Source organism: Equus caballus, chromosome 18, assembly GCF_041296265.1.
Source record: "Equus caballus isolate H_3958 breed thoroughbred chromosome 18, TB-T2T, whole genome shotgun sequence".
In the NCBI taxonomy this organism is placed as follows: Eukaryota; Metazoa; Chordata; class Mammalia; order Perissodactyla; family Equidae; genus Equus; species Equus caballus.
The window spans coordinates 3,504,785-3,530,338 of NC_091701.1; the positions used below are offsets into that span (position 1 = coordinate 3,504,785).

General features: G+C 45.2%; 3 protein-coding genes across 13 annotated transcripts in view; 2 read left to right on the forward strand and 1 right to left on the reverse strand.

The window, feature by feature from the left end:
* WDR33 (WD repeat domain 33) overlaps nt 1-19,267 on the forward strand; it is a 96,305-nt gene extending 77,038 nt beyond the window's left edge. For 2 of the 8 annotated variants that reach the window (XM_001504935.7, XM_023622640.2), the window contains 15 exons: nt 231-357; nt 1,446-1,600; nt 1,693-1,771; nt 2,215-2,325; nt 2,703-2,797; nt 3,009-3,095; nt 3,331-3,470; nt 4,106-4,258; nt 4,894-5,964; nt 8,753-8,861; nt 11,877-12,315; nt 14,922-15,085; nt 15,196-15,288; nt 16,492-16,707; nt 18,619-19,267. In XM_001504935.7, coding sequence (XP_001504985.1) covers nt 231-357; nt 1,446-1,600; nt 1,693-1,771; nt 2,215-2,325; nt 2,703-2,797; nt 3,009-3,095; nt 3,331-3,470; nt 4,106-4,258; nt 4,894-5,964; nt 8,753-8,861; nt 11,877-12,315; nt 14,922-15,085; nt 15,196-15,288; nt 16,492-16,707; nt 18,619-18,848 — 3,269 coding nt within the window. In that variant the 3' untranslated portion in view covers nt 18,849-19,267. Of the gene's footprint in view, nt 1-230; nt 358-1,445; nt 1,601-1,692; nt 1,772-2,214; nt 2,326-2,702; nt 2,798-3,008; nt 3,096-3,330; nt 3,471-4,105; nt 4,259-4,893; nt 5,965-8,752; nt 8,862-10,205; nt 10,315-11,876; nt 12,316-14,921; nt 15,086-15,195; nt 15,289-16,491; nt 16,708-18,618 lie in introns of all 8 variants that reach the window. The other 6 variants (XM_014732364.3, XM_070242249.1, XR_011428654.1 and 3 more) reach the window with 5 other exon arrangements.
* Nucleotides 19,268-20,145: 878 nt separating this feature from the next.
* Nucleotides 20,146-23,105, reverse strand: SFT2D3 (SFT2 domain containing 3). Its single transcript, XM_023622653.2, has one exon. It carries the CDS (start codon nt 23,083-23,085, stop codon nt 22,429-22,431), a length of 657 nt encoding a protein of 218 aa, XP_023478421.2. The 5' UTR covers nt 23,086-23,105; the 3' UTR covers nt 20,146-22,428.
* Nucleotides 22,919-25,554, forward strand: part of LIMS2 (LIM zinc finger domain containing 2) — a 58,434-nt gene continuing 55,798 nt past the window's right edge. For 2 of the 4 annotated variants that reach the window (XM_023622651.2, XM_070242291.1), the window contains exon 1: nt 22,919-23,052. The gene's annotated coding sequence lies outside the window, so the exon portion shown is untranslated. Of the gene's footprint in view, nt 23,053-23,984; nt 24,128-25,554 lie in introns of those variants that run through there. The other 2 variants (XM_023622647.2, XM_070242296.1) reach the window with 1 other exon arrangement.

Sequence of the window (25,554 nt, forward strand, 5' to 3'; positions counted from 1 at the left end):
GTTCCAAGAGAAGAGTAATGGCTCTTGTGCATCCTGGCATAGAAGGAGAGGTTGCTATATCCAAAAGTCTTCCAGATAAAAAGAGTAGAGTCTTTTTAAAAAGTTTAAGATGACTAAACACTAGGATCAAAATGTTGAGTAAGTTTCTCTGCTTTGGTTTGAATTAGAATGAGGTCCTGCTTTAAATGTGTATGACTGATTAGGTTTTTATCTTAACTTGTTTCCTACAGGGCATGGTGCTGATGTGAAATGTGTAGACTGGCATCCAACAAAAGGGTTAGTTGTTTCAGGAAGTAAAGATAGTCAACAGCCGATCAAGTTCTGGGATCCCAAGACTGGGCAGAGTCTTGCAACACTGTAAGTGATAGGAGCTCCACCTTGGTCCTAAACAAAGGGGAATAAAGTTGCCTGGATTCTTGAACTTTTAGCTTTCTCTCCTCTTCTGTATTCCTGAAAAAGTAGTGCAGACAACACATGGACATGTGTCTGTAGACTTCTTCTTAGTTAAATATGATTTCTTTCTAAATTCCTAATGAAATAAGGTTTGGTTTTTGTTCTCCCGCATATACTTAAATTGAATTTGGGTGTCACAGGGGTTGGGGGTCGGGGTGGGAAGGATGATGAGGAAGAGGTGGTTATTACTATTCTAGCTTACTGTCTCTCCTCATCATAACACATTTTGGCACTGTATGGAGTTGATATATGTACCAGTTATTAGATATAGCCTAACTTTCTGCATCTCCCTACATCTCTTTATAGAGAAGTTTTTCCTCAATTTTTGAATCAGTTCTTATTTTGTGTCTGAAGTGCTTATTTATGATGCAGCCACATAATAAAATTTTCTCTTTGAATTATCTGTAAACATTTATAGTTATGTGAATGTTAATTTTTTTTTCACCAAGCAGCTGTATCATGGTCCTTCTGATAGGCAAGTGAGCCATATCCAGAGTGAGCTGGTTGGAGCAAGGCTGCCTTGTTGCACAGCTCCAAAGGCCAAACCAAATAGCATGCCTTGGCTCATTATGATGTCTTTAGTTCAAATTAACCCTCAAGCTAGCCTGTGCCCTTTTTTATCATTTTTATGCTTCATCTTAATGAGAAGAGCTTCATTGAATTTTTTACATTTAATGAGCTTTATTGAGTATAACTGTATGTGTTCAAGTGCTTCCTCTGCCTTACAGATAAACTTTTCCTCCAGTTGAAGCTCTGCTGCTATTTTAACTGGTTAGTGAAAGCTACGCTTAGATAACGGGCATTATTTCTTTCAGTGACCTATTTCTTTCAACTGTACTTTTAAACTGTGGTCCCGTGATGTTACGTGCTTTATTGCTTCTAGGCCAAACCTCTTGCCATCTTGACCTATGTGCTTTCCAACGAAAATGGCCATATTGATTTATACTTGTTTTGAATTCTGACAGATTATTTTCTTGATACTTTATTCCTAGTCATGCCCATAAAAACACAGTAATGGAAGTGAAATTAAATCTCAATGGCAATTGGCTACTCACAGCATCACGTGACCATCTTTGTAAACTTTTCGATATACGAAACCTGAAAGAAGAGCTTCAAGTCTTCCGAGGTCATAAGAAAGAGGCCACAGGTCAGTGGCTTGATATGCTTCTTGTTCTCTTACGGGTAGTGTTCTGAGATAATAAGAATAATTTTGCGTTTCCCCATGTTTTTGTTTTTCAGCTGTGGCCTGGCATCCTGTTCATGAAGGACTTTTTGCCAGTGGGGGTTCTGATGGCTCTTTGTTATTCTGGCATGTTGGGTATGTAACACGTATTATGTAAAGAAGTTGTGTATTTTATGAAGAGAGCACCTGAAAGTGTAAAACATGATAAAGTTTTGTATTTTTTCTGAGTGTTCATATGTCCTGTATTAGAGACTTCCTGCAGTTTTCAATTTTATAAACCCAGCTTAGAACAGAGAACGTAGCGCCTCTAGTTTTGGATGTGGAATCCTTAAGGGAGAATAAAACAGATTTCCTTGGTTCTTGTTGATGAAATCATTCTTGAAGCATTTCCCCTCTGAAGTGCTCTTCGGGTAAAAGAATATATTACTGATGACAAATCAGTACCCCCGAAACATGTGTAATTGACCAGATCCAAAGTAACAGGCTTTGGTAGCTTTGTGTTACACTAAAAGAATATGTCTTTTTTTGTTTTGTTAACTTTTGTGAAAAAATGACTTCTGTCTGCGGTGCTATTACAGGGTAGAGAAGGAGGTGGGTGGAATGGAGATGGCCCATGAAGGAATGATCTGGAGTCTGGCTTGGCATCCTCTTGGACATATTCTCTGCTCAGGCTCAAATGACCACACTAGGTAAGATTTATATCAAAAGGAACAAGGAATTACTGTATTCATGGAGTAGCAGAAATAAATATGCATAATTTTTATTGATAGATTGATGTATTAATTTATTCCACCTTATGCTTAGGAGCTTTTTCGGGGGGGGACATTTTTGTAGTGGTTTGCAAATACATGTATTACGAGAAGGAGGTTGGGTACTGAATATGGCTTCATTATTTGAATTTTATTTTGTTTCTGATTAAAAAAAATCTTTCAACATTTAAAATTTTTAGAAGAAAGGCATTGTAAAACTTTGTTATGTTTACCAGGGGACTGCTTACTACGGTTGAGTGCCCAGATAAACACTGAAACCATGCTCCCACCGCCTCTAATTACTTTTACTTTGACAGCAAATTCTGGACCCGAAACCGACCAGGTGATAAAATGCGAGATCGATATAATCTAAACCTGTTACCTGGAATGTCTGAAGATGGAGTAGAATATGGTGAGGCTCTTGCACATTTATCCTTCTTTGAAATCTGATATTCTGTTGTAAAAATGTTAGGTATGAAGAAAATTATACGAAACTAATTTTAGTTTTATAGTTTATTGATTTATAAATCATCAGCAATATGTTTCATGTTTATAAAGTGTAAATTTTATTGGGCCACTACATTTGTAAAATCTATTGACAATGGATGTATTCCTATTTATAGATGACCTTGAACCTAATAGCCTTGCAGTAATTCCAGGGATGGGAATACCGGAACAACTAAAATTAGCTATGGAACAAGAGCAGATGGGTAAGAGAAGTTGTACCTATAAATTTTATTTTTATAAAACTTTCGTAGACCTGTTTCTTATCTTCATGGTATTAAATTATTTTGAAAATGCCAAAATGATTTATGTTGAGAAATGTTGATAAAAGTGATAGAAACTGCATAATGTTTAAAATCTTTTCTTCCAAAAATGTGTTCATTGATCAAGTAGCCAGTTTCTTTCGTTTCCTTGGTTAACTATTACTCTTTATGGTTACAGGGAAAGATGAATCAAATGAAATTGAAATGACAATTCCAGGTTTAGATTGGGGAATGGAGGAGGTGATGCAAAAGGATCAGAAAAAAGTACCTCAGAAGAAAGTTCCTTATGCAAAACCTATTCCTGCTCAGTTCCAGCAGGTGAGTAACTAAAAGCGGCCCCACTTCCTTATGCACCGGGACTTTGTGCTTGATGAGTCTAATTGAAGTTCACCAGTATGTTTCCCTTGGATTATATCATCAGTTGAAGGTATTTCTTTACGATAGACTCTTCTTGGAGTATTCTTCACATATTTCAGGCATTCTTAGACATAGTTCCTATCTAATGCTTTGCTGTTTGTCATGAATCTTCCCTAGATCTTCTTTAATTCTCACCTTTGTATTATCCAAGCCATCAAAAGAGGGAGGAAAAAGAGGCTTGGAGCAGGGAGAGTATGTTGACTCTCTTCTGTATTGTTTCTATCTTCTGCTTTATTTGTCCCCTCAATACAAAGTGCATATGCTCTTCTAAAGAGGCAGGCAAGCTTTGCATTCCTAATAACATGCAAGATCTTACAGTTTCTGTTGACTTGGTAATTTCTACCCAGTACTGTGCTTGCCTACCTCCACTCCTGTGTCACTAAGAGTTAGCATGAGAAATAAAGATGGTACACCAGGTGAGCCGACTTATATTCAGCAGGTTTGAATGAACCAATGACGTTATAGAATGGTTTTCTTATTCTGTCATTTTAGTTTACACACTTAAGGTATGTTTTAATATTCTCTTCTTTCCCAAGGCTTGGATGCAAAATAAAGTTCCAATTCCTGCCCCAAATGAGGTGCTGAATGACAGAAAAGAGGATATTAAATTGGAAGAGAAGAAAAAAACACAAGCAGAAATTGAACAAGAAATGGCTACATTACAGTATACTAACCCACAGCTTCTGGAGGTGTGTGAAGTTCTTTAGGGGGATTTGAGATGATGTCAGAACGTAGTGATAGCATTTTTTATTGATAATGATCTTAAGGAGGAAGGAAATGACTCTTAGATGGGTCTGATGAGCACCACTGTTTCTTAATGCAACGTGAGGAAGCTAGTTTCTAAAAGAATCCTGTTTCTTAGACTTTTAAAACCAGGTCAGTCAAGCAGTGAGTAGTCCTAAGTTAAATAGATATTTTTAATAGAAAAGACGAAGCCAACATAGTTTTAATTTGGATTCACTTATTTATCCACAGATAAAAGAATTTTTCGTTTTCTGTCAGTTCTAGAGCAGGTGGTTTGTTCCTATTTTTCTTACTTTTGACAGCTACCAAGAATAATAAAATACTGGAAAATTACTGAGCTTTCCCTGATCAAGATGAATATAAATAATCCTGACTGCTGTTTCCCAGTACCTAAAAAGCAGCAGTCCGGAGTGAGTCTGGAAGCCTGCGTGCTCTCAGCATATCTGAATGTTAAATGGACTCTAGTTACTATTAGGGTGTTAAGAGGTTTTAAGACTCCCCCAACAAAAAAAGTGATAGCAATATTCTCATCTTCAAAGGCTCTGACATATGTATTGGTATACTTTTTCTTTCTTTCCAGCAACTTAAAATTGAAAGACTTGCACAGAAACAGGCTGAGCAAATTCAGCCTCCTCCTTCATCTGGCACCCCTCTCCTCGGACCCCAGCCCTTTCCAGGACAAGGTCCAATGTCTCAGATTCCTCAAGGTTTTCAACAGCCCCATCCATCTCAGCAGATGCCAATGAACATGGCTCAAATGGGGCCTCCAGGTCCACAGGGACAGTTTAGACCCCCTGGACCCCAGGGTCAAATGGGACCACAAGGTCCTCCACTGCATCAGGGAGGTGGGGGGCCACAAGGATTCATGGGACCACAAGGGCCCCAGGGCCCACCCCAGGGGTTGCCGAGGCCTCAGGACTTGCATGGGCCCCAAGGATTGCAAAGGCATCCTGGACCTCATGGCCCTTTGGGACCTCAAGGACCACCAGGACCACAGGGTAATTCTGGTCCTCAAGGTCATATGGGTCCTCAGGGTCCACCTGGCCCACAAGGTCACATAGGCCCCCAAGGCCCACCTGGTCCCCAGGGTCACATGGGCCCTCAGGGGCCTCCTGGTACTCAAGGTATGCAGGGACCACCTGGTCCCAGAGGAATGCAAGGACCTCCTCATCCTCATGGGATACAAGGCGGGCCAGGGTCTCAAGGGATCCAAGGTCCTGTGTCTCAGGGACCTCTGATGGGATTGAATCCAAGAGGAATGCAGGGTCCTCCAGGCCCCCGAGAGAATCAGGGTCCTGCTCCCCAAGGGATGATGATGGGCCACCCGCCTCAAGAGATGAGAGGACCTCACCCTCCAAGTGGACTACTGGGACACGGCCCTCAGGAAATGAGAGGCATGCAGGGGCCTCCACCCCAAGGATCAATGCTGGGCCCTCCCCAGGAATTGCGAGGGCCTCCAGGCTCACAAGGTCAGCAGGGGCCGCCCCAGGGCTCTTTGGGACCTCCACCCCAGGGTGGCATGCAAGGGCCCCCTGGACCTCAGGGACAGCAGAACCCGGCAAGAGGGCCACATCCATCTCAAGGGCCAATATCATTCCAGCAGCAGAAAACAGCTCTGCTAGGTGATGGGCCCCGGGCCCCCTTCAATCAGGTATTATATATTTCCAACTTGTAGGCATTACAATACATTGGGAAAATACGCTCTGCACTGAGGCGGCACTTGCAAATACTGTGAAAAGCAGTCACAGCTGGTAGAAACGTCTCTCAAGTAGTGTTAGTGGCTTAAGAATAGCATCATGGCTAAAGAAGGAAATAAGAATAATTAAATAGACCATTAAACATGTCGCATTCTGAATCTTTACTTCTCAACCTACGTTTTTCTAATAGAGGTTCTTCCAGAAAAGATCGACTCAAAAGATTAATTGAATACAGTTCATAATTGTCCCAGGGCTCCAAAAGAGCCGTGGCCCTAAGGAAGAAGCATGCCGCACTACCTTTTCTGGGTCCTTACCTCGCAGTCTGGTCTTCCATGGGCCTGCCAGCGACTGAGCCACCTCCCATCTGCCTCCGGCCCCCTGTTTACGACAGTATGGGGCAGTTAACTCCCGAGTGTACTGTGGGCCATGATCTCAGTGTTTTCATTTCAGTGAGTGCTATCAGGGATCTCTGAGTCCAGACTGCAGGTTCTCAAATGGTGACCCTTTGGATGAAATTCTGTTCAAGTTCTTTCCAGCTCACATATAAAAATTTTTACAGGCAGCATTTCTGTAGAAATCATCTTGACTTTTTTTTGAGGATTCTGTTCCGGTCAGCCAAGTTTTACTACCCATTCGCTGACCTTATGCTTGAGAGGTGGTATGAGGAGAGTTCAGGTTGCTTGGGATGAATTACAAAATGACTACACAAGAATGAATGGATTTAGCACTGTTTGATGCTGTGGTTTTTATGTTTTTCTGAATTTCGTAGTTGGGAAGCATTATCTGGGTATGAACAACTGAGTTTGTGTCCCTGAAGTCAGTTAACGGACCAAAAGTGAGTCCATGAGTGAGCTAATAACGCTGACTCCTGGTCTTCGCGCACAGGTGCTCCTTCACTCAGAAGAGAGCCTGCTGCAGGTACTGTGCGCAGAAGACACAGTCGGTTTTGTTTTTTCAAACGTCTCTGAGGATCTGCATTGTGAAGATGACCATTGAATTTACTAGCTAAATACGTAGATTGTATATGAACTCTTCAGAAGACCTTCTAGAACTTAGAAATGTCACAGCATTGAAGAATGTGATGGAATTTGAGTTTATTTCCAGAATTTCTTGGGCACTTTTCGGAATTTAGGATGAGTTTCATAAGTCTCAGGTTTACCAAATGGGGTTTGCCATCCTGCATTGCCCTAAAACTTGAACTACTATGTATTTTATTAATACAGAGTGCATTTGTGTGTGTTTATAATATTTACTTACCTGACCTTATGGCAGTGAATTAATGGTTTTCATTTTGGAGGATAAAATCTTAATGAACTTATACGTAGCTATACCACATTATGATTGAAATTATAAACATGTCAGATTCAAGAAGACAGGCCTAAGTTTCTGGGACAATTCAGTAAGAGTTTTTATTGTATCATGTAGTAAAAGATTTTACATATGAATAGTGTACTGGCTCTAAAGATTTAATTGACCCATAGAAATATTGGTAGAATGAGTATGAAGGTTGGATACAATACAGGGCATTTCAATTCACAAAAGCTGCCTAATGAAGATATTTGCTGATATTTTTTATATGCTGAAAACTGACTTTCTTCATTTTGACCATGTTACTTAAACCAGTTGTTTTAATTGGTTTAATTTAGTGAAATTGCTTTCAGGTGTCAAAGTAGTAGCATGAAAGATGCTGATAAGAGCTGTCCTTGGGTAAAAGGGACAGGCAACAAAGAAGTGTAGAAATTACTGGTATTGAGTTAATGCTGGCCATTTATAACTGCAGTGCTAAACCTCCTCTCAAGGCTGCTCTTTCGTGTGGCTGGTTTGGAATGTGAAAGCAATTTTGCTATTGATGGTTTTGAAACTGCTGTTCTCATAGTAGGTCCAGTCACTAAATGCATTTTTTATATGAAGGAACGACTAGATAGATATTTGTTTATTTATTTATTTGTTTGTTTGTCAAGAGACCTGATGCAAGGTCATTGGATAGTGTGGGGGATTAGAATTTAGACATGCTAGATAAAAATTCAGAATATTAGGACTGGGGACAAGCTGGGGTTGAGCTCTGGGATTCTAGAGCAAGGCGATAAGAGGAACAGAGCAGCAGGTTTTATCAGACAGAAACTGCAAGAACCTAATGAATCCAACAGTCCCAGGTGACTTAGCTGGGAATGAGCAGTAGGGTGCTGAAGGCGGGACATTAGGAAGTAGACATAAGGGGAAGTGAAAGGAGAACGCCAGTGTGAACATCTTTCTCATCAGGACCTCCTTCCTTCTTCTCCCACTCCCGCCTTTTCATGCCGGCCCTAACCTCTTGAGACGATTGATTATTTTCTATAGCTGGGAAGGAGTCATGGATGCAAGAGCAGAGTTGGCCTATCCTGGCAGATTTCCAGGTCTTTACTTTTGCCACAAGTTCCTCCTCTGTGCAGAGTGTGTCACTATTGTCTTATGATCTCTGACTTTCCATTGAGGATCTTGCTTGGCATTGCAAGTAAAGATCTATATTTAAATAAAATCTGTTAGCAGGTTTAAACTATAACCGTTTCCTTTTGTTATGGTAAGAGGAGTATCGTCTTTCCCCCAGTTGAAGGACAATTTTGCTGTACTGTCACTAGCTATATATTTACTGCTGGAGGCTTTGGGGCAACCTAGTGTTTTTATCTTGTCACATTATAATAAAATTGCTATTCATGAAGCACAAGCCTATGATTTCACACCCCCGCTTTAAAAACGTCTTTTCAGGAAGGACAGAACGCAGGCCCCCCACCCCTGATACCAGGCCTAGGGCAGCAGGGAGCACAAGGTCGCATCCCCCCTCTTAACCCTGGACAAGGACCTGGCCCTAACAAAGGTAAATACTTGCTCGGCTGAATAAGAGATTGTATTCTTCCATCTTTGGATAAATCTTACACTAAAAGTTTTATTGGTAAGTAATTGATAGAACGGTCATTTGAACCTCTAGGAAAAATGAAGAGCACAGTCATTTCAGGTCATAGCTTTGTCTTATGTTGTTTTCATAGATTTGCTTTAGTTAGCCAAAAATGCTGCCCAGAGGAAATAAGCTCCTCACTACCAGAAGCTGGCGGTGGAATGACTTGGACGACCCCTAGCAGCAGGGCCTGGGCCTGGGCCGGCCTTGTCCATCTGTTGGGAATGGAAGTGGTTCCTGTGCTCAGTGAATGCAAGTGCATGTGTTTAGCACACCTGAGAGCTGAACTGTTTCAGTTTAAATTTTTTGATGGGATAAAGAATTCAGTGATTTTAAACGATATTTTTAATATCATCCCCATCTCCCCTCAAATTGTGTCATATATTGAATTCTTTAGCTGGGTACATTGTTCTGCATCATTTGAAAAGAAGAAGCACTGTACAGCTGTGTCAGTGTGTCATGCTCAGGTTGTTGATGTCCTGGAAAGCACAGAGAGAAGTGTCAGCATTTAGATGGGAGGCTGTTTGGAAGTGGAGTTCATCCCAAGAGTTGAAAGAGAGCACCCCCGGAGCAGAGTCCCTTGTTCTGCGGAGGGGTCAAGCTCTCACACACCTGCAGGAAGAATTGGAGCAGGAGTACAGTGGGCGGGCACGCTGTCGGATGGAGGGTAGAGGACAGGACTGTGAGGGAGTATCCATGGAGGGAGGTTAGGAGGTGGAGTGTTAAATTCGGTGAACTCTTTCATAGAGAGGACACAAACCAAAGAACCACGAGTGCTGTGGGGATTGCACTTCAAAGAACTTCACTCCTGTTAATTGGCTAAGCCCACCGCCCTATGTGGTACATGTTAGTTTTCTCGCCTCTGTTTCATCGGATTAAGAAAAGTCCTTGGTAGCATTTATGGCCCTAGGACTTTGGGAATTGAAAGCTTAGTCTTGAATTTATGAGAGTTATTAGAAGTAGGAAAGGAGAGAGAAAGGAGTTAGGAGAATGTTTATTTTAGTCCCATCCTATGGAAGGTGGTAGCCAACCGGGAAAAAGAGAAAGAAGGCATCAAGAAGCAATCTTTGGAATTTGGGGACCCTAAGAAAAAAAAAGTTTATTACCCACAAGGTACATCCATCAACAAACTGAGAGCCTGCCTCTCTTCCTCTCCCCTACCCTATGTCTGTCTCCACCTACTTCCCTCTCCTCCTTGCTCTTCCCCTTTTCTCTTTACCTCTTTCTCTTTCTTTCTCTTTCTTCCTCCTCTCTTTCTCCTCCCAGGGACCAAAGGGAGAAGGGAGAGCCGAGAAAGTGGCCCTGCCATCCCCTACTGGATTAACCAGCGCTGCCGCCCCATCACCGGTGGCCACATCCCTTCTAATTTGTAGTGGTGGGTTTCTTTCCTTGGAGGAGCCAGGGTACTTTTAAACAGATAGAGGTAATGGGAGGATTGTTATTCATAGGTAAGTCCAACTGGAATGTGTTCAGCTTCCTCAGGTCAAAAGGTCTGCTGTGTCTGATGTGAGATCACATTAAGTTCAAGCAACATAAAGTCAGAAAAAATGCCACTAGCTGCAGGAAGACACTGAGAAATGAGAGGCCTGCCTACCAGAAGGAAACCCATATAGGCTATTTGCAAGTGACTGAACAGAGAGGCAATTTAGAAGGCGCTTTCCTCCGCAGGGAGGCTAGTTTAGTGAAGGAAAGAGGAGGATGCAGAAGGGACAGGAAGAAGTGAAAGAGAATCCTTCTAACGGTGTATTTTTCTATTGAAATTTCCAGGCTTTTTATACATGTTGAATGGTGAGGAGGGATTGAAATGGCCAAGAGAAATGGACAAAAGTGAAAGAGGAAGGACATTGGGAGGATAAGAATTAGGGCTGACTGTGATACCAGGAAAGGAAGTTCATCTTTATTGCCAGGGAAACGCAGTAAAAGGCATGAGTGGGGCAAGTGGAAGAATTTCATTTTGAAAACTTAGTTTTATAAGCAAGAGTGTCCCTTTGCTACCTACTTTTTAAAAATGTTTGATTTAAATTGTATGTTGACAGAAAATAGGTATACATTTACAATGGCTGCAATAGTTAAGTAGCCAGGAAAACAAATCCCTTTAAAGTTAGGAGGTGAACTAAGTTAGCCACCACAAATTTAACTGGCCTCTTTCCATTTTTATTTAGTACTCTGAATATATTACATATATTAAAATATTTTTAAAAATCTTTAGTTTTCAAGCACTGTCTACAAAGAGTGGTGATGATATTATAGATGACGATATCATTCACAGAAAGGGGCAGAAAGTGTTCGTCTAAACCCTGAAACTGAAGTACAGCAAGGCTGTTTTGTCACCTAGCAGTTGTTAGAGAGGCCTGTGATTCCATGTACCCTACAGGAATTTTGTTAAGAATCAAAGTGTGAGTTAATGAGTCAAGTTAAATGACCTAAGGGTTAAAGGGTTAAAGAGCGGCATCACGGATGGTGGCCGTGACCTGTAAAGTCCTTACCAGTGCAGAGGTGACTTCCCCTGCTTGGCTTCTGGCCTGCAGCGTGAATTTTCTCTTGTTTCCACCAAGCGTATGGAGCAGGTGGGCCAAGGAAATCATGAAAGAATGGGGTAGGGAAGGGTAGCTCATTCTCTTGCCCTTGAGGCTCTCTTATGTTTTCTAGATTAATCCTCAGAGCAGCCAATAGTTGGTAATCTCATGTGAGATTAGCACTTTGACCTAGGTCATGTTGTTTAGCAAGTCAGTGAGGAAGTTAAAATCTGCACACCAAAACCTGTGTTCTTTCCATTATATGATACCTTGGGGATATTTGCTCCTAAGTATGCCGAGGACCACGGAGAGAAAACATTCTAAATGAAAGAATGCATTCTGAAACTTTAAGATGCTGAAAATTAGGCTATGTTGGCAGGACTCCTGGAACACATGGTGACATCAGTTTTGTTTTCTTTAGGTGACTCACGTGGCCCTCCAAACCATCACATGGGCCCAATGTCCGAGAGGCGGCATGAGCAGAGCAGTGGCCCTGAGCATGGTCCAGAGAGGGGCCCTTTCCGGGGTGGCCAGGACTGCAGGGGTCCCCCTGATAGGCGCGGCCCTCACCCCGACTTCCCTGACGACTTCAGCAGACCAGATGACTTCCACCCTGACAAGCGCTTTGGCCACCGATTGCGTGAATTTGAGGGGCGAGGAGGACCTTTACCACAAGAAGAGAAGTGGAGGCGTGGGGGCCCTGGGCCTCCGTTTCCTCCTGATCACAGGGAATTCAGCGAGGGGGATGGCCGGGGAGCAGCCCGGGGCCCTCCAGGGGCATGGGAAGGCCGCAGACCTGGTGATGAACGATTCTCCCGGGATCCTGAGGACCCACGTTTCCGAGGGCGCAGAGAAGAAAGGTGGGACAGAGGCTCTCTGCATCCATTTCTTTTTCTCTGGAGCTTTTTACCTGTTCTCTCCACTTTTGCTTAGTTGAGAGAGTATTATATTGATTACTGGCCCTACCCTCTCTAGATTTTGCATTTAGACTTAAAGAAAAAGTTATGCTTTTTAACCTTTATGTGGTTCTTTTTTGTCTTTATTAGTTAGAAATCTTTTTGCTTATTTTTTGGTCCTTTTAAAGAGGTGGGAGGATCAGTATTCTATAAACTTTCTTGAATCTGATTAGAAATCTCCAGGTTCCCTTGATTAGGGTGATGAAATATGAGATAGATATCTAGATTGAGAATAAAAGAATTGTTAAATAGATAGTTTTTGAGTGCCTGAAGATCTTAACAAATCAAATCAAACTGAAAAGTAATCTTGCTGTTAAATTAGATCGAGGTCTGGCTCGGACACTCAGTTTGCTTGTGTGGAGTCAAAAAGGAATAGAAGAAATATGGAGGAAAACAAGAATTAGAGCAATCTCCAGTGAGACTCAGAATAATCAAGGATGATGGTGATTGAGGATGCACAGTGTGCCAGCTGTTCGCTCCTGTAGTTGTACAGTGAAGTTCGAGATAGGTGTTATTGTCAGCATTTTACAGATAAGGGATCACACTGAGAATCGGAGCCATTTCTTGACTTTCTAAGGCCTCACAGGTGGCGGTGTGCTGTTGCACGCTCCTGCCTTCACTCTCAGTCGTCACTCCCTCCCATGTCTTTTCCCATCACATTTCTCACTACTGTTGCTAATAGGTGATTGAGTTACGGATTGGCAATCTCCATCCTAACAGGAGGTGTTAGAAAAGAATGGCTGATAAAATGGCCAGGAAGGCTGAAATAGAGGGGTTAAGGATAGCAGCTATTGGGAGTTTTTAAAAAAAGATTTAAGGGCTCCCAGCTTTCTTAAGGGCCTCTCTTAATGATCTCCAAGTATTCACTCTTTGAAACAGCTTTTTATGCCTGCAAGAGCCTCATTTCCAGTGGCTTTGGCATCAATAACTTTCATTGATTTCTTGAATCTCTTCATCTGTGCAAAGTTTCAGATTTTACTATGCCTCGATTTGTATTGTTTTATACCCTTAAAAATGTCAAGGTCACAAAAGATAAAATGCAGGAGGAGGAGTGTTGTAGATTAAAGGAGACCAAAGAGATGTGACCACTAAATAACAATGTACGATCATGATTGAAATCTGTATTTAAAAACAACTGTAGAGGACATTTTGAGGACAGTTGGAGAAATAGAATTGGACTACATATTAAATAATATTACATGTTATTTAGAGTGATATTAGCATTATTATGTAGGAGATAGTCCTCGTTCTTAGAAGAAACATACTGAAGTATTGAGGGATGGAAGGTCATGTTGTTGGCAGTTGATTTTGAAATGGTTTAGGAAATCAATTTGTAAATAGATGGTTAGAGAGAAAATAAAGCACGTATGGCAAAATCTTCAGAACTGATTAATCTAGGTAAAGGATGCTGGGGCGTTTGTCATTCTATTCTTTCAACTTTAGTGTAAGTTTAAAATTTTCAAAATAAAATGTTGGAGTAAAAGATAACTGAATGGAGACTCAAGACAAAGCAGAAGGCCTGGTCTGAGAGGAGGCCACGGGCAGGCGGCCCATGCAGACTGGCCGGCCTGGCTCTCTTCTACCCTTTCTCCAGTGTCCACGGCCTCTCTTGATGTGCACATGCACCTTTTCCGCTAGCGGGCCCTTTTCCTGCTTCCCTGCAGGCTTCTGCTGCCGCGCTGGTGCTCCCTCATAATGGCTCTGCTTCAGCAACCCTCGGGCTGACTTAGTTTCCCAGTTCCAGAATTCCTGAGAGCCAGTGAAATTGTCCACCAGCCAGGGCACCAGGCTGCTAGCTAGCCAGCAAGTGGTCTGCAGCAGTCAGCTGTGGAGCTGGGGCCATTGGTGAAGTTCATGGCCACCCAAGGCCTGCCCCTGAGTAGAGGCTGTGGGCCTGGGCAGATGGCAGAGCAGATGCCCAAAACAAATCTAGTACAGTTGGCACGTGTGAATCTGTACCCTACTTTTTTCTGATTATATAAGTAATAAATGTCCATTATAAAAATGTAAATGATAATGAAAAGTATTTGGGAGGCAATGGGAAAGGGCCTGGGCAGGGAGTCAAGACTGGCTGAGTTCAAATCCCAACACTTACTCGGTGTCCTTAAATAAATGACTTAACCTCTCTGTGCCTCAGTGTACACATGGGTAGAATAGAGTTAGTAATAGTACCAGCTTCAAATGGTGGTTGTGAGGATGAATGAAATGAAATAATACATGTAAAGCACTTGGCATGCTAGAAGCACTTAAAAAATGCTCACTGTTATTATTCCAGAAAGCCTGAAAGGAAAACAAAATAATCCTGCATTCTGGTATGTTTCCTTCCTGCCCGTTTTTGCCTAAAATATTGGGATTTCAAAATGTGTACTTTAAAAAGTACATAATTATATTTTTTCTCCCATTTAATGTTGTTTTACATTTTCTCATATCATTATGCTTCTTTGAAAGGTGAACTTAGAGCTTCAAGGTTATTTCATTAGGTGAATGTTCTGCTGGTTTTTTCCTGACAGCTTCAGAAGAGGAGCACCCCCGAGACATGAGGGCCGTGCTCCCCCCAGAGGAAGGGATGGTTTTCCTGGTCCTGAAGACTTTGGTCCAGAGGAGAATTTTGATGCTTCTGATGAAGCAGCTCGAGGAAGAGATCTCAGAGGTCGAGGTCGGGGTACGCCACGAGGTGAGCATGCGTGAGGACACCAGGTCTGGGCAGGACAGGGATGGAGAGTTAGGGCGTTGTGAATGTGCCTGAAGCAGTCTGAGTGCAGTGCTGTTTGTTCCATCGTGTAGGAGGAAGGAAGGGTTTACTTCCCACTCCTGATGAGTTCCCTCGCTTTGAAGGAGGACGGAAACCAGACTCCTGGGACGGAAATAGAGAGCCAGGTAAGGAAGGAGAAACTGCTGTGGCTTACGGTCACTGGAGACCAGCACTTCACGGATTGTGGTGTGAGGACCCCTGCAGGCCTGAGACACTCCCAGGGGTCCAGCAGGTCCTCTCTTTTCCAACTCACATCCATGGAGGCTGCATTGTCTTCATAGTCTTCAACCAACAGCATCTTATCACAGTCGATTGCACGCACTAACGAGTGGGAGAATCCAGCTTTCTTCTGTTGAGCCAGACGTTAAAGGGATTGTCTAAATATAGAACAATACCACTTTTTTCACAAAACTATTTTTTTTAGGAAGAATGCTGCTTTTATTTATTTATTTATTTTTAAAATTCTTTTTAAAGATTTTATTTTTTTCCGTTTTCTCCCCAAAGTCCCCTGGTACATAGTTGTATATTCTTCGTTGTGGGTCCTTCCAGTTGTGGCATGTGGGACGCTGCCTCAGCGTGGTTTGATGAGCAGTGCCATGTCCGTGCCCAGGATTCGAACTGACGAAACACTGGGCCGCCTGCAGCGGAGCACACAAACTTAACCACTCGGCCACGGGGCCAGCCCTGCTGCTTTTATTTTTTTAATTTTCTTTTTCCTCCCCAAAGCCCCCGTGTGTGGTTGTATATCTAGTTGTAAATCCTTCTAGTTCTATATGAGCCTCCACCACAGCATGGCAACTGACAGACAGGTGCTGTGGCCACAACTGGGAAACAAACCCAGGCCACCAAGTGGTGAGTGCTAAACTTTAACCACTAGACCAGCCAGGCTGGCTCTTCACGAAATTATTTATTTTTGGAAAATATAGTTAAATGAATTAAAGTTTTCTCAGTCTTAATTGCTAATATGGCAAATATTATTAGATATAACTCTCATAAATGAAATCTCTTTGGGGTCCTCAGTAATTTCTAAGAGTATAAAGAAATCTTGAGACTAAAAAGTCTGAGAACCTTTTCTGGACCTTATTGCCTCCTGTTATTTTAGGAGGTCTGTTGATTTCTAATTTTGATCTTGTTTGTCTGCTCATGATATGGCTTATGCCTGGCCTGTGCTGGGTGTTCAGCAAATGTTTCTTGCATGAATGAATGTTGATTCTTCACATCTCAATGTACTTAACAGTATGATTTCTGTCTGCCTTTGGTCACACTGTACTTTAATCCAATGAGATTATCACATTCTTGGCCTTGTGGATCTGTGTTTTCTGTTTCAGGGCCGGGCCACGAACATTTCCGTGACGCTCCCCGCCCTGATCATCCCCCTCACGATGGTCATTCCCCAGCTAGCAGAGAACGTTCCTCTTCTCTCCAAGGCATGGACATGGCATCCCTGCCACCCCGAAAGCGCCCCTGGCATGATGGGCCAGGGACCTCTGAGCACAGAGAAATGGAAGCCCCAGGGGGGCCTTCTGAGGATCGAGGGGGCAAAGGTAAGTGGAAGCCAGTGATTACAGTTCCAGGAGCTGTGGATGCCACATCCCTGCCAAGGCTACAGGGGCCAAGGGAGGCCTCATCTCCAGGCCAGCCCCATCCTGGTATATGCCTGTTCCATCTGTCCACTACTAGGGTACCTAGGCTCCTTTCTCCATCCTACCCTCCAGGACTCAGGCTATGCAGAGGCACATGTTCTCAAGTGTGGTACAAATGTGGTTTGTGTGGGCCCACCCCACACACAGCCAGTCGGAGCTCTCACTCACGTGACTGCAGGTTCAGCTTCTGCACAAGTCTCCTCCACTTTCTTCCGAGAGTCCTTGGTTCCTTCAGGTGTCCGCTCCAGCTCTTCGCAAGTGTCCCAGCAACCTCTCTGCTGATCTTCCTTTCTTGCTGTAATTAGCATATGTGCTCTCCACTAATGGCTGCTCTGAGCCCTCAAGGGGTTCCTCAGTGGCAGGAAGAATTGTCCAGTGCCAGGGTCCATGACTTTTTTTACCCTGGGCCCAGGAGGAACACTACTTGTGTCCAGAGTCACAAAGACTTTGGGAAACATGGTCTGGATGGGGTTGTTTTCAGGGGGACAGTAGATACTTGTACAACTTGAAACTTTGGATCCTGTTTTCAAGGCAGCACTAACTTTTAGCCGAGAGCAGTAGCCACCGGTTGCTAACTACAGCCCTGCTCTCGGGTTAGGCTGGGCTGTTGCATATGTGGTCTGGTTTGGAGGCTGCTGGAGAGACTGGGTGTCCCAACTTGTGCTTCGCTCACCGGTTAACATGCCTCATGCTTACAGTCCCTCCATTACAAAGCTCTGTCTTTTGCTCTTGATAGTTGTTTTGTTCTTTTTAGAGCAAAACCGTCAGAAACTACCTCATGTATCACCAGTAGGTCTCCCCACCCAAGTACCCATTTTGTTGCTGGTCAGTATAGTGTAATCTTGGACTTTCATAAGCACTGAGGACTTCATAGGTCTCCGGCTGAGGCAACATGGCTAGTGTGGAAATGATATCCTAGCTGAGTTTCTCTGCCCAGGCACCTTCAGGTGGGTCTAGGCTGCACTTTGTAAGAAAAGAAGCCAGAGTTATTCCTTTGGCTAGCTTTCCTAACCTCTTCATCTGAACTAGGGTGAAGTTAAGCTCCAGTTAAGATTAACTGGGGAGATAATTCCATCGCAAAATTTGAGACTAAATAAAATTGGCAGTCATTTTCTGATAGGAGATGTGGCCAAAGCCTATCACCTCATTAGAAAAAAATTTACAAGTCAGAATTTTAACGATACCTAAAGGTCTGTGTGTGCAAGTCTGGAACAAATAAAACTATCCCTGGGAGAAATAATTCTAAAAGCTAGTGTTTTTCTTTTTATGCTTTTGCTTTTCAAGAAATATCTTATTTAACTATTTAAAAGGAAATCAAAAGTGCCCCACAGTTGTGAGATAATCATAGTAAACACTTACCTGGTTAGAACACTTGTGATTGACAGCATCAACTTTGTATTTTTTAGTGGCTTCCAAAGTTAAGTCGGCGCTTTTCAAACCTTCTCTCAGGAGGGTAAAGATACACTTCTCCTAGACTGGAGACATGACCCAGTGTGGTCTGTGACTCCCAGACGGTGCTTCACACTTATCTCTTGGCTTCCCATTGTCTCTGTCACACAGCCTTGGGGAACATGGAACATGGGGAACAGCTGATGCTGAGGGGCATGGCCACAAGCCAGGACAGGAATGAGATAGTGGTCAAGAGGGTGGAGGCATAACTTTTAGTGCTCTGAATGCTGTTGCTAAATGTCCTTAGAACTCTCTGTGTTTTAAAGAAAGACCCAGAAGTGTTCCTCTGTCATCAGGTTTGTAGCAGGAGTTAACAGTCTCGGATATAAAATAGTCACATGTGAAATCAATGTTTCATTTCAGGCCGAGGGGGCCCAGGACCTTCCCAGAGAGTGCCAAAATCTGGGCGTTCCAGCTCCTTGGATGGAGATCACCATGACGGATACCACAGAGATGAACCTTTTGGGGGCCCTCCAGGCAGTGGTACACCTTCTAGAGGGGGCCGCAGTGGCAGTAACTGGGGTAGAGGGAGTAACATGAACTCTGGGCCGCCACGGCGAGGAGCTTCAAGGGGTGGTGGAAGGGGTCGGTAGAAGTTGGGGCTGAGTACCCCTAGGCTTCTCTGGACAGTATTTAAGAACTTCTTGTGGACTTACCAAGAGAAACAAAAGGAAGCCTTGCACCATGTAGCCATGAACTCTTTTCTGGGGCAGCTGAATCCCAGGAGCCCCTAAGGAGGTCTTCAAGACGAAGAGACTGCTGCTGGCTACCCAGAGTAGCTGGCCTCGTTTTGTTCTGTCCACCCTCACTGCCCTAACTTCCCACATTGTTTTGTGAAGATAAAAGCTGGAATTTTCTTTTTTTAAGTGTCAAAAGACACGGAGCACCTCCACAAATTTCAGTTCATGTCCAATTGGAAATTTGTTTCTATATGTACAGTTTGTCAGAGAAAAGACATTAAGTTGTTTTTGTATGAATACAGAATGTGATTTACGCAAGAATTAACAGAAAACTAGTTGTGAAGTGCTTGCCTTAAGGAAACCCTTAGTTTCCATTGCACCCAGTCTGCTGCGGGGTCTACAATTAGTGCTTTTATCTGTGAGCATACTTCATGGGAACCTCTAAGTCATCTAAATTAACCTCATCTGTGAACACTGGGTTTTTAAACAAATTTTCATCTAGCCATTCTGTCACAGTTATTTTTACAATAGAGTGAGAAATACTTTAAAACTCTAACATAGGTGATTCAAAGACTTAGTTAGACATGCTCTGGCAGATGGAAAATTAAACTCAGGAACAACTTAAATCTTCTGGCTGTCCAAGTAGGGGTTCTTTGGGTGCATCTCCTAGTAGTCACACCTTGGACTTGAATTGCCTTGTTTCTGATGAAAGGAACTTGACGTAAGAAATTAACTACCACATACCCTTTTGATTACTGCAAATCATTGCACAAATTATTCAAGTTGAAAAAGAATGGACTGAAATATCTTCTAAAACAGTTTTGCAAAGCTTAAGTAATTTTTTCCTCTTCCATACTAGCTATGTGGAAATACCTGTGTTTAAGGCAGAGGATAGTTGTAACTTATAGTAAGCCAGGAAGTTCTTATCCACAACAAACTCCTTTAGTTTTAAATAAAGGTAGTATTTGTCCCAGTTTGGATCGGAAGACAAAAGTTCAGTTTGAGATACCCCTTGGTACTTTGTATACTGACCCTTACTTTTTGTTTTTATAAAGAAAGCTTTTATTATTCCAAGGACAGTCCTATGCTGACCGTAACATCTCATTACATCGCCAGCTTGTTTGGCCCTGGAGACAAGTTTACTTGGCAAATTTAGCGGAAGCCTCAGTAGTTGCTTAGAAAAGGGATACTGACATAGTTGGACAGTATGTAAAAAATTCTTAACTAGTTCTTTATTAATGTCAAAAATGGTAAAGCTGAGTTATTTCTGCAGAGTGAGACAATGTTGACGGCACACACTGCTTCTTAGGGTATTAGAACCTAGAGACTACAAGTGAATAATTTTCACTTTACTTTGAAATTAAAAGCATCTTATTTATCAGCACCTCACTGTAAACACACAATTAGATGGCTCAAGATTGCTTTAGGTTTTTGGATGTTATTTACCATCCACTCGTATAGCTTAAAAAGTTGTAATCAAACTCTGAGAAGCTAAAGAGATCCAGAGACCAAACCCATATTGAGATTAGGCTCCTTTTTCTGAGATTTACGTAGTAAGAACTTTATCATCTTAATACGTTAGGCTTTAACTTTTAAAAAAACAGTACACCTCAGTAAGCAGATAATCAGATTACATTTGGAGAAGGAATTCATTTAGAGAAAACTGAAATCTCTACATTATACATTACTTAAGATATATATATATATTTTTTAAAACATCAGTGTCAAAATATACAAGATATTGCACTTCAAATTTTATAAAAGCTAGATTTTCAGTGTTTGAATTCTTGACAAAATGTTGGGGAAAATTCTTTTTAAGTATAATAGCATCAACATAAAAATACGCTAAACATTGTAAAATCTTCAGCTGTGCAAATTGTAGAGAAATTTAGAACTAGAACAGAGATTTAACTGGGGGATAGAGCAGTCAATAACTCAAGTTTTCCAGTTGAGAAGATCAACGAGTCCCGGCAAACAGCGCGTGCCCGTACACCCGCTGGGCGCTGCTCTTGAGGTAGGTAACCCTGTGCACTGACAGCACAGGCAGTCGTCTGCGAGAACACTGGGCTGAGGGTGAAGCAGCCTGGGGGCCACAGTGTGGATGTCGGTCACTGGATGTCACTTCTTGGGGCACGGCTTCGGACACTGATCGGGACCCAGGCATGAGGAACGTAAGTTTTGAGTTTGGACAAAGAGGTAATGCTCCAGTGCTGCCTGACACATCCGTTTAAGGCAACACTGGAATCCGGCCCCAGAAAATGACGATTATTTTCAAGTTGTGCAATCCAGTGCACAGAAAAGTAGTTCTCAACCTCAGGGGAACACAGTATCATCTAATAAAGTCCTGATGCCTGGCTCCCACCCCAGGGATTCTGATGGAACAGACTGAGGTTTGGCTCTTCGAGTAATTCTGATGTGAACTGAGAACCACCGGCATAGAATGTTAAAGTTCTAAACACATTTTACTTATTAATATATAGCTACTGACAAAATATATAGTTTTCTGCACTCATCGGAATATTGAGCCCATACTTTCTGGCAATAAATTAAGGTATCCAATAAGGTCTTAGACAAAAGTGCTGAACCCTAAAACGGAGATTTGCAATTACATATGAAAAGCATCTTACGTTGCATTAGGATCAGTACAAAGTATGGACTATGGTTTAAAAAGCAGATCATAAAATTAGGAATGGTAACTGGGCCCTGCAGAGATCCATGGTTCCCCCCAAATATGGGAACTTGGACGTAGAGCTGTCCTCCATCTCCCAGGCGCCCCCAGCCCGGCTCCCCGCGCGGGACCTCTCGAAGGGTCTGCACGCACCTTGCTGCACACCGTACTTCCCAGGGCGCAGCTGCTCCCTTTTGGTCCGTCGCTTTCATCGTCTAATACAAAGCCAATTGTGTTTTAATTTTATAAGGCACCAATTTACAATTTCTCTAAAACAAGAAAAAACGAGGCGAACCATCTTAACTAAAGTACTTAAAAAAAAATCCGGCAGCTTAGTTTAGTCTTTAGTCTGATACCCTTGGCGATCCACTCACATTGAAGAATGAGGGAAAATACTTTCCAAGAGACGAAGCAAACAGCAGCTTACTGTAGCTAAACTGCTACACTCAGCCACAGCAGTTCCCGGTGAGGAGTCGGGGAGAGGCACAGGGCGACCAGTTAAAGCTGCAGAGCCGCTGTTTCCGCTGAGCTCCGTCCGAGCGCGCGGCGAACGCAGCAGCAGCTCGTCGTCCGCGTCTCGGCACGTCCAGCCAACCCCCGGCGCCGCCTCAGGCCGCGCCACTGCAGGGCTCCCCGACAGCCGCTCCAGACCGACGGCCTGCGCACCCGCGCGCGCACAGCTCGCTCCGGCTCCGCTTCCTCGCCCGGGGGTCGGCACCGCATCCTCGCCCGATGGCCGGCTCCGCGTTCTCTCCCCGGGCCGGTTCCGCGTCCTCGCCCGACGGCCGGCTCCGCGTCCTTGCCTGGAGGCCGTCCCCGGGCCTCTCACACGGGCAGCGCCTTGGCGAGGCGGGCGCCCGAGCCCAGCCGCCCGAGGGCGAGACGCAGCGCGGAGCCCGTGCCCCAGGGCAGCAGGCCGAGGAGCAGCGCCAGCAGGGCGGCCACCTGCGCGCAGGCGCCCAGCGCCGTGAGCACCGTGCTGCGCAGGCCCAGCGCCGCGTACAGCGTGCCGCCCAGCGCGGCCGCGTAGAGCAGCGCGGGCCGCGACGGCGCCTCCTCGCCGCGCAGCAGGCGTCCGCACGCCGCGCCGCCCCGCAGGAGCGCGCCGCCCGCCAGCGCCAGCGCCGAGCCCAGCGACCAGAGCAGCGCGAACTTGCGCGCCCGCAGCAGGAGCGCGGGCGCGTACAGTGCGGCCAGGCCGAAGCAGAGCGCGGCCAGCAGCAGGCACACGCCGCTCGCCGCCAGCCGCTGCGCGCGCGTCACGCTCGGCAGGCACGCCGGGCCCGCCGCCGCCGATGGCTCCGCGGGGCTCCGCGCCCACGTCCAGCGCAGGCCCGCGCGGCCCAGCCATGCCCCCGCCGGCCCGCTCCCCGCCGCGGGCTCCCCGGCCTGCTCCGCGGCGAGCAGCGGCTCCGCGGCTGCCGGCCCGCCTGCTTTCCCCTGTGCCAGGTACTCCTGCAGCTGGCGGTGCAGGTCCGCCATCTTGGACGGGGCGGCCGCGGGGGGGGGGGGGGCCGCGCGCTGCCCCCGCTTCCGGTTCCGCTGGGCCCAGGGGGGCGGGAGGGGCGGGGCCGCCCGCTGCGCCGGCCTCCTCGCGCGGAGCTGAGTCTCGCGGGGACTGGGCGCTGGTCCGGCCCGGGTTGGTCCCGGCGCGGCGGCCGGCTGTGAAATGGTGCCGGAGGGAGCCTCGTGGCGATGGCGCTCCTGCGTCTGACCTCACGGCTGCTGCCACCCTGGCCGTGGCCATGCGCTCTGGTTCTGTAGGATGTTGGGGAACCTGGGTAAAGGGTACACGGGGTCTCCCTGTTGTTTCTCCAACCTGTGGGCTGATGTCACTATCGTTATCTCAGTAAACTTACGTTAGAAAGGTTCAGACCTGCAGGACCTAGGGGCTGCTTTGGGAAGGCGGGGACTAGATAAGGAGGAGGTGAGCCCCTCCCTCCGCCTCCCCTCGCCTCTGTTCCCGGTTTCGGCAGAGGCCTGGCACGGTGGTGGCACCCCGGCGTGTGTCTTGGTTCCGCTCTGCGTGCTCCTGGCGCCTCGGACGCGGCGTCCGATGGCGCTGGTCCGCTCGCCCACGTCCCACGTCCCAGTCAACTCCCATCTGTTTGGAGGCCGCGTCCCGGGGCCCTGCTCTTTCTCAGAGCCGCGTTGAGGTCCTTCGGCCCGTGTCTACACCCGCCAGGCCCCCGCTCCCTCTGGTTTCTGCCTGGCTGTTCCCACTCTCCGGCATTCAGAGCAAGCTTGCGCTTCCTGCCGCTTGCTCTCCAGCGTGGGTGCGTTTTTTCTAAGTTCTCACCTTCCGCAGTTGTGAACGTTCACCTGTTTAAGGCTGTGCCAGCCGCTCGAGAACAGGGTCCCTTTCATCTCTCTTCTCCTAGGACCTGAAAGGCTGCTGCAAAGGCCTAACAAATGGGTGTTGCCCAGATGGACACAGCTGCCAATTTCGGTGCAGTAGAGGTGTCTGAACGGCTTTGTAGCTGCTTCCTGAAGCCGTTGATTGGAAACGTATTTTGCTAGACTTGTAAGTACCTGCTGTGAACGTGAATATGATAGGGAAGTCCTCGTGTAACGTAACATACAGTACAGACAGGTTACGCGGCAGTCCGCTCTGGTGCAGGGCTTCGCTCATTTGCCCCAGGAAAAATTCCTTCCCAACTCTGCACGGGGGATGGCAGGCCGCGCTGGCCTCTGCAGGCCTAGTTGCTCGTAGTCCTCTGTTCCCTGGCTTTGGAGGCGCTGCAGGGGAGGGGGGGAAGCCAGAATATTCGCCCTGTTTCTGCTTTTGGCCGCACTACAGCTTCCCTCGCCTTGGCACTGACTTCCCCTGGGTAGCCCCAGCCCCTGGGCTAGTAACACTCCTTTGTCCTTTACCCTAGGAAGACGCAGGTGTTAAGGGCTTTCTGCTGTTATCTCTGTTTGGCCTCTCAGACTTTCTGTTAGGTGTGTAACCAATTTCCCCTATTAAATTCCCTGCAATGCTTTCTGTTTTCTTAGTTGGATCCTGACAGATACTACTCTTTCAAAATACGTTCCAGTTTGTCATCTCACTTGGTAATATTAGTGACCATCGTGATCACTTACCATGGGCAAAACTGTTAGGACAGCTACTAACGAAAAGCCAGAAAGTAGCAAATGTTGGCCAGGATGTGGAGAAATTGGAACCCTTGTGCACTGTTGGTGGCAGTATAAGATGCGACAGCTGCTATGGGAAACAGTGTTGTGGTTCCTCAAAAAATTAAAAATAGAAATACCATATGACCCAGTAATTCCACTTCTGACCATATCCCCAAAAGAACTGAAAGCAAGGTCTTGAGATGTTTGTACGCCCATGTTCATAGCAGTGTCATTAACGATAGCCAAGAGGCAGAAGCAACCCAAGTGCCCATGCATGGATGGATGGAGAAGCAAAAGACGGTGTATACGTACAATGCGATATTATTCAGTTAAAAAGGAAAGAAATGCTGACATACAACGTGGGTGAACCCTGAGGACATTATGCTAAGTGAAATAAGCCAGACACAAAAAGGCAAATACTGTGTGATTCCACTTATGTGACATGGAGAAGTCAAAATCAGAGACAGGAAGTAGGGTGCTGGTACATAAATGATGTTACCTCATCTTTTATGCAGCTGTGAGATGGAAAAGACAGGGGTTGTTCTGCTTACTTTACAGATGAGGGAAACTGAAATACTGCGAAGTTAAATAACCTCACCAGTGTCACCCCAAAAATGGCTAGGGCAGGGCTAGAGGTGGTGAGCTTTGGTTTTTAACCCTATGAGCCTCCCCTTATATAAAGAGGCCTTCCCTGGGAATGGTGTTGTGCAGGCCAGGAGTCTGCTCAGGTTTGGTTCCAGCACTCATAGAAGGACATCATAAAATGCCCCTCTGACCCCGCCCACCACCAGCTACTGCAGGGAAATTCCGGGTGCAGACCCCATGGTAGACGCC

Excerpts from the sequence above, each read along its gene's own strand:
- SFT2D3 (XM_023622653.2), bottom strand. The coding sequence starts at position 23,085 with ATGGCGGACCTGCACCGCCAGCTGCAGGAGTACCTGGCACAGGGGAAA.